This window comes from Salvia splendens, chromosome 10, assembly GCF_004379255.2.
Source record: "Salvia splendens isolate huo1 chromosome 10, SspV2, whole genome shotgun sequence".
Taxonomy (NCBI): domain Eukaryota; kingdom Viridiplantae; phylum Streptophyta; class Magnoliopsida; order Lamiales; family Lamiaceae; genus Salvia; species Salvia splendens.
Window position 1 is genome coordinate 15,078,590 of NC_056041.1, and position 8,507 is coordinate 15,087,096.

General features: G+C 40.6%; 1 protein-coding gene across 2 annotated transcripts; it reads left to right on the top strand.

The window, feature by feature from the left end:
- Nucleotides 1–3,356: 3,356 nt before the first annotated feature.
- On the top strand, nt 3,357–8,507 carry LOC121752130 (alanine--tRNA ligase, chloroplastic/mitochondrial-like). Of its 2 annotated transcripts, XM_042147034.1 has the most exons (13): nt 3,357–3,607; nt 3,988–4,089; nt 4,184–4,392; nt 4,735–4,913; nt 5,204–5,282; nt 5,376–5,510; nt 5,584–5,733; nt 5,831–5,941; nt 6,033–6,950; nt 7,026–7,298; nt 7,369–7,578; nt 7,761–7,921; nt 8,001–8,507. In XM_042147034.1, the coding sequence occupies exons 1-13, from the start codon at nt 3,508–3,510 to the stop codon at nt 8,332–8,334; spliced, it is 2,961 nt and encodes a 986-aa protein (XP_042002968.1). In that variant the 5' UTR covers nt 3,357–3,507; the 3' UTR covers nt 8,335–8,507. The 2 variants fall into 2 exon arrangements, with proteins under 2 accessions (XP_042002968.1, XP_042002969.1); XM_042147035.1 differs by lacking the exons at nt 3,357–3,607; nt 3,988–4,089 and having other exon boundaries at nt 4,250–4,425.

An 8,507-nucleotide genomic window follows, 5' to 3' on the forward strand; every position in this document is an offset into this window, starting at 1 on the left:
AGTTTATTATCATTTATGGAATATTTCAACCGAGACTTTTAAAATGGGACACCCAAATATGATTAGCCAGGACTCTTAAAGTGAAACGGAGGGAGTAATACATACTAATATTTCATTAACTTTTTTCACATAATTTATTTTACATTTACTTAAAACTCACATCAAGTCTAAATGAAATATTTAATGAGAGTACTGCTGCATTTCAACTGAAAATGTAATTGATGAATTTTTTTTTCGAAATGAAGGGTAGATGTATAATGTAATCAAAATTTGCCAACGTTTTAATTAGGGTATACTGTATAAGCTGTATAGCAGCCAATAGATAGATAAATAAAACTATATATGGCTCACATAGTTTGAATTTCAGGTCTGTAATTAATGGAAATCGACACAGGGTATATGACAAATCTCTAATCATCATAATCATATAAATACATTATTAAATAGTTATGCTGCCATTAAAGACTTTTCCTTCATCACAATTAATTCCTACCTATAAACTTGAATTATACTTGGATATATTTAACAATAGTCCACCATCACTCCATCAGATATAGATGCTCTATAAAAAACAAAAACAAAAAATATCATAATCACACACGAACCAAAAATATGACATATACATAGTGCCATTTATATACGTTATTATCCAACATGTTTCTATTTCTATTTTAATTAAGTAGATGCTTTCATATAAAATAATAAAATACGTAAATACACTAATTGATCTTGGGGAAAAGTCTATTTCTTAGCCATTTTGTTGGTCAAAATAGGTATTAAAAGTTCCTATGTTTATTTATTTATTTATTTATTATTATTATTATTATTATTATTATTATTATTATTATTATTATTATTGTAAGTATTTTTTATTGAGGACTAGCTGGCTTGTGCTGTGTGTGTTGGCTTAACAAATACACAAAACGCACCACGTTCAACATAAAATGGAGTGTGAAAATCAAGGGGAAAATAGAATCTTAGCAAAATTGCAAGAAAAATGGTAGTACATCTCTAAAAAGTAAGCAAAGTTGGCAATTTATTCGAACATGAAGAATCTAATAAAAGTATAGTTGGTAACTTCAAAAGCATATCTTTTGACCCAATAGAGAAGTTTCTTGGAGAATTTAATAAAATCGGTCAGACTTAATTAAAATATTAGAGCATTCACAATGGGGGCGTCCTAAAGCCCGCTCTATGCATAGTCACGTCAGCATTTTATCCTCATCCCCTTCCACCTGCAGTGGGGCGCCCTAAGGCGCGCCTAAGCATTTTACTATTGTTTTGTTAATTAATTTAAATGTTTTCAAATATATAAATGCAAAACTTAGAAAAAGCACAACGATTAACTAATAACGGTAAAAAATTCATTGATTATAAAAAAAAGTTACACGGGTTAGAAATAAAAAAAATTGACTATCCTACCCCCAACTTCCGGCTTAACTCATCGATCAACCTCTGGAGGAATTCGGCTCTGGCTGGATCCGTACACTTCATAAGGGCGTTGTGTGTATCCAACAACGTCCGTGCCATCGAGGCCGTTGCAAATCCGCGTAGGCAAGTGTCGCTGGGGTCGGGGTCGGGATCTGCGATGGGGGGCGGCGGCCGAGGAGGATGTCGCCTCCGCCTTCCCCTTGTTCTTCGCAACCTTGACGCCTATGGGACGCCGCCTGGAGGACATCGGTGTGCCGGAAGTCTCTTCCTTCGTGCACGTCTGGTTGAGGTCCACCGGATGAGTTCCGCTTTCACTGGTCGTGTAACCACCAGTGTCGGTGGTCTTCGTCCTCTTCGCTGCACCGGTGTGCAGAATCCCGCATTGGAACTTCTGCTTGTCCCTCAAGAGCGCCCAGATGTTGAAATGCTTGAAGTCGCCGTACATGGACTGGTACGACAACATCGCTCTATTGCGCACGTCACTCAAGCTCTCGCCGCTTCCCTGATCCCTCGAGCACTTCTCGTACTCCGCCGCGAACAAGTTGACTTACTTCTTCACCTGATCCCAGTGCTTGCGGAACTGCTTTTGGTTGTTCGCGAATATCAGGTCCTCCGATATATCCACCCAACACCTCGCCAAGACAAGGGTTTCATCCGGCTGATAGTTCGTACGGCCGGGGGCGTACTCTTCACAAGTTGTTGGAGGTGGCAACTTGTGCGCCCAGTGCTTGGTCCGCTTCTTTCTAGCTAGGCGGCGGCGGCGTCGGCGGCGGCAGGGCTAGTTGGAGACGGCTCCATGTCGGAGAGACCGTACGAATCCATACTGAAGTCCGGATCGCACTGCGTGTTAGCGTCGAACCACCGATATTCGCCAGGTTGTGTACCCGGCCACCATGCGCCATATCCAAACATCGGGCTACTAAGACTTGAGTATCCACCGGAATCCATTTTATAGCGTAATTTGAGAGTTTAAAAGTTAATCGAAAAGTTACAAATGAAAAGTGAAGCTATGGTATATATAACAAAATTTTTGAATTTTAAAAACAAAATAAAAAACTAAAACACGTTGCATCGTCTGCGTCGCCCACAGTGGGCGGACGATGGCGCGGACGATGCCCTATCGTCCGCGAACTAAGCATCGGGCGCGGACGATGCATTGTCCATCGTCTGCGGAGCCACAGTGGCGGACGATAGCGCGCCCGATACATCGAGCGCTATCGTCCGCCCCAGTGTAGATGGCCTTAACCAACAAAATTCTACAAGTAATGTAAACTCATTCGGGCGCGCTATCGTCCGCCCAATGTAGATGGCCTTAACCAACAAAATTCTACAGGTAATGTAAACTCATTATATATGTTGAGGTCAAACTCTACCATTTAAATACAAAAGTGTATACTTGTGAACAGAGGTTAAAGATATAGTAGTTTTTAATATAGTATAACAAATTAACAATATAGTTTAATGTATGTTCCCTCCCTCTTACAAAAAAAAAGTTTTTCATTCCTTTTTTGACCTTCTCAATCATTAGTCACCAATTTTCGTTAAACGGGAAAGTATTTATTTAACCCAAGCGAGACTAATTCAGATTTAACTTTGTATATAGTGACGTATTTTGTGATTATGTTTGGATCCATACTAAAATAGGAGTACGCAATATATGAAGGCACAGAGATTTTAACGAATAATTGGGCCTCAACTTAAATAAGTCCATGTACGTTGATAGCCACGAAAGCCCAAAAAAGATGTGAAGCTTAATTTGGCCTCAGTGTAAAATTGAAATGATTGATTGCTGAAATCATGTCACTTTATTACTAGTTTTTTTGGACTAACCATCATTCGTAGTTAATTGATCTCGAGCACTGCTAGAAATTCTTGAAAGAATTTTTAGTTTGTACTTTTGAAGTTTTTTTTAAGTGATTTTTTTAGGGGTTGTATTTTTCCATCTTTTAGTTGATTATTAATTGTGTGGATATTAAAACCAAAGGCTTATCCTGTGTGTCTGGAGTTGCAACTTCAACTTACATAACGACGGTCAATTAGCACATTGTCCGGTGAAAAAGATTGCTGAGGAGGAATATGGCGAGCTTGAAGCCGCCTTTCTCTCTACAAACCAGACATGTCGCCCAATTCCTCTTGCCATTTCCGACTTCAAGATTCCACTCTCCCTTCACCTCTCGTAATCTCTTTCACTCTCTCTATTTTTGTCTTGGTGTGTTCTACTATTCATTGTTTCGACCCAAGATTGAATTTTGTTGGATTTGATGCCATTTCTCTTATCTTGGAAAGACTCCAACTTTCTTGTATTTTCTGGGGTTTCTATAATAAATGATATTACAATGAAATTTGGAGTGAAAAGGATCCAATTTTTATTCAGCATTATTAATTTAAATTTCCCCATTCTTGTTTATTAAAGGCTTTCCCTGCTGAAATTAGATATGGCTTATTCTATCAAATTAAATTAAACCAGTGTATAAAAAATTTGCTGTTTAGAGTTGTGTAGTTACCTATATCCTTGTGTTATATTGCAAGTAACTTGCAATTAATTATTCAATACAGGTGGTAGAGATTACAGAGGCTTCACCTTGCAATCTCTTGCATCAGTTGATCCTTATTCATTGAGCTATAGGCGTTCCCACACGAAAAGGCTCATTGCAAGTGGTAAATATCTCTCTGCATCTATTTATGAATGGCTGTAGTATTTTCTGGCTTTGAACCACTACACAAAATGCATATTGTTTCCCTTTCTTTACAGCTTCAGCCCAGCCCTTGACTGGGGAGTTAGTGGAAGAAAAACTGTTGGATCCTTCCACGAGTGGTGACTCCATCCGCAGAAGATTTCTTGAGTTTTATGCTGCGAGAGGTCACAAAATTCTCCCGAGTGCTTCTCTAGTCCCAGAGGATCCAACAGTTTTGTTAACGATTGCTGGAATGCTTCAGTTCAAGCCTATTTTCCTTGGGAAGGTTCTATACACGCTTCCTCAGCTTTTCTGTTAGGTCCGTGAGTATGCATAGTCGGGGTTATAGTTTATGACCAGGAAATCCTTAAAATCCAAGGTTTTGGTGGTCTTTTAATAACCATGTGATTGTTTGTATATGATTATGTCTGCACGTTTGCAAGTATGTATATGTTTATGTGTCATTTTTTCTTCTCAAGTTAAGATACCTTTTTGACTTCTAGCAAGCCTTCAAGCTCTTGCTCCGTTATCTCCAAAGCCCGTGTCTGTTTATGCTGATTTTAGATTGAATATACAACCGATCCCGTGTTTTCTAACTAGCATTTGTTGTTTACTTGAAAATTTACAGGTGCCTCGTGAAGTACCCTGTGCTGCGACCTCTCAGAGATGCATGCGAACAAATGATATTGAGAATGTAGGCCGAACCTCCCGACATCAGACATTCTTTGAAATGCTTGGGAACTTTAGTTTTGGAGATTACTTCAAACAAGAGGCTATAAAATGGGCCTGGGAGCTATCAACCGTGGAGTATGTATCATAATATCATATGATGATTGATCGAAGCTTTCTACTGATATATATAGCGTAATTTCGATTGCACCTTAGCCTACATAGGTGTTTCTTAATAATCATATAGAAACGGTGCATGGCTTAGACCTACAAGAGACCATCTTCGTTCCTTTTTACCTTTGAAAATCCTCTTTATAAAATCATTGGTTTCCTCTTGTCTTTAATTTCTTTATGACATTTAAATTAAGTTTTCGATGTCTATATTCAAATCTTCTAAGCTCATCTTGTGCAATAGTTGTTGCATATAGGTTTGGACTACCAGCTGAAAATTTATGGATCAGTGTGTACGAAGATGACGATGAAACTTTTACAATATGGCATGATAAGGTTAGTAGAACCTCTGTTGTTTATTGATCCATCTACTTGTGAATTCTTAAGAGGCATATCGATTTATGAAATTGTTATATTTTGTTCTCATAGATGGGCGTTCCAGCAAACCGCATAAAGAAACTCGGTGAAGAGGACAACTTCTGGACGAGTGGAGCGACTGGTCCGTGCGGACCATGCTCTGAAATTTATTACGACTTCCATCCTGAGAGAGGGCATTCAGATGTTGTAGGCAGCTATCTTACTTAGGACAGAAATTTTCCGTTTTTTGCCATGTTATTTTATGCAACTCTTGTAACAGGACCTTGGAGATGATTCAAGATTCATAGAGTTCTACAACCTCGTCTTTATGCAATACAATAAAAAGGAAGACGGATCACTCGAGCCCTTAAAACAGAAGAACATTGATACTGGGCTTGGGTTAGAGCGCATGGCTCGCATTCTTCAACGGGCAAGTCTGCTGAACCGAGAGAGAAAGAACTTGTTCGCGTACTATATGTCGTGTCTGAGTGTCTCACGTGCTTAACCGCTCATTTTCTCTCTTGCAGGTTCCAAATAATTATGAAACTGATTTGATTTTTCCTATTATCAAGAAGGCCGCGGATTTGGCATACGAGTCGTATTCACTTGCAGATGAGTCCGCAAAAACAAACCTTAAAGTACGCTATTGGTGGAGTTGCCATATTCATTGATCTTCTTGTCAATGGAGTGATTGAACCGTTTTTCTTTTTCATTTTTTGTCCATTTCAGATAATCGGAGACCACATGCGTGCAATAGTTTATCTTATATCAGACGGTGTTTTCCCATCAAATATTGGAAGAGGCTATGTGGTTCGTCGTCTGATCAGGAGGGCAGTAAGAACCGGAAGGCTGTTAGGTATTAGGAGAGACGGTGTGGGAGGCCTTGAAGGCGCGTTTTTGCCAATTTTAGCTGAAGAAGTCATCAAATTAAGCACCAATATTGATCCAGACTTGAAGACACGAACTCCCCGCATCCTTGAGGAGTTGAAGAGGGAGGAGCTTCGCTTTGTTCAGACACTCGAGAGAGGAGAGAAGCTTCTAGAAGAAATCTTAACTGATGCATTGTCGACTGGACAGAGGAACGGGACTGTGCCTTGTATATCTGGCAAGGACGCGTTTCTTCTCTATGATACGTATGGTTTTCCAGTGGAGATAACTAGTGAAGTTGCTGAGGAACGTGGCATTGGTATAGATATGGTTGGTTTTGATGTGGAAATGGAGAATCAGAGACGTCAGTCACAGGCTGCACACAACACGGTAAAGCTCTCTGTTGAAGATGGAGCGGAGTTGACGGATAGCATTCCAGACACCAAGTTTCTTGGCTACGACACACTTTTTACTAGAGCAGTGGTTGAGGGTCTCTTAGTAAATGGTAAGCCAGTAGGAGAGGTTTCTGAGGGAAATGAAGTCGAAGTGTTGCTAGACAGAACCCCGTTCTATGCTGAATCGGGAGGGCAAATTGGGGATCACGGGCTTTTATATGTTACCGATGCTCAGGAAAATAAGGAAGCCGTCGTGGAGATACAAGACGTGCAGAAGTCACTTGGCAACATATTCGTTCACAAAGGAACTGTAGTGAAAGGCCTAATCAATGTAGGTGGAGAAGTTGAAGCTGAAGTCGATGCAAACTTGAGGCAACGAGCAAAGGTGAGAGTTTATTCACTTGTGTCGTCTTGAGTGATTTTGAAGCCATTTGATCGACTGTATTTGCTTCGCTTTCAGGTCCATCACACTGCCACACATCTCCTCCAATCTGCTCTCAAGAAAGTGGTAGGTGGCGAAACCTCTCAAGCCGGTTCTTTGGTGGCATTTGATCGCCTCAGGTTTGATTTCAATTTCAATAGACCTCTTCGCGAGAATGAGATTGCAGAGATCGAATTGCTGATCAATCAATGGATTGGAGAGGCGACACTCCTTGAAACAAGAGTGATGGCGCTGGCTGAAGCTAAGAAGGCTGGAGCTATCGCAATGTTTGGTGAAAAATACGGAGAAGAGGTGTGGTTCTCGTCTGCCATAAGCTTAGATTGTTCGATAATTTTATTTTGTAACACGAAAACACCATTAGGTACGCGTTGTGGAGGTTCCCGGTGTGTCCATGGAGCTATGTGGTGGCACACATGTAAAGAACACTTCAGAAATACGCGGTTTCAAGATAATATCCGAGCAAGGGATAGCATCGGGAGTCAGACGCATTGAGGCCGTGGCAGGTGACGCTTTTGTAGAGTATGTCATCACCAGAGATAACTACTTGAAGCAGCTCTGCTCTACTCTCAAAGTATGCTATTTCTCAGCTATTTGTTGTTTTGGTAATTGCAACATTATTTAAAGACGTAAACTTGAACCTGAGACGACAAAGACTCATCATGCATTATCAACTCTACCGCTAGGCCAACACATACACACTGTTTATGTACTCTTTATACTCATATTTTGTCCTTTTATTGTGCATTGTGAAAGGTGAATGCAGAAGATGTTACAGCTAGAGTGAACAATCTTCTCAAGGATTTACGCGAAGCAAGGAACGAGGTCTCCTCTGCTCGTACAAAAGCAGCGATCTATAAAGCATCGAGCATCATCAGCAGCGCATTCACAGTAGGATCTTCTTCTAATAAGATAACGTAAGTAACGTGTTATCTATTCGAGAAAAAAAAAAGTAGTATGATCTTCGTCTTACTTTCGAACTTCTCTACCGTGCAGAGTACTGGTGTCGAGCATGGAGGACATTGACGCCGATGCATTGAAGAGCGCGGCCGAGTATCTCGTGAGTAATTTGCAAGATCCAACCGCGGTGATCTTGGGTTCGTGTCCGGATGAGAAAAGGGTGAGTTTGGTGGCTGCATTTTCTCCGGGAGTGGTTAAACTCGGGTTGCAAGCGGGGAAGTTCGTTGGGTCGATAGCGAAGGTGTGTGGCGGGAGAGGAGGGGGCCGCCCTAATTTTGCTCAGGCGGGCGGGAGTGAGTCGGAGAATTTGCCGGCAGCGCTTGAGAAAGCGCGGGAAGAGCTAGTCTCCGCGCTTTCTGAAGCAACTTGAGTTATGAGGCTTTAGCATAATAGTGTGTGCGGAATGGAATATATTCTTAATTCTCAAGATGGATGTTTATTTGATAGAAGCAAAGAATAGATTTTGAGTATAGTATAGTATAGTGTAAGAAACATTTGTTATGGTGTGACATCATGTGTTACAGTCCAAAATTATTGCGCAAA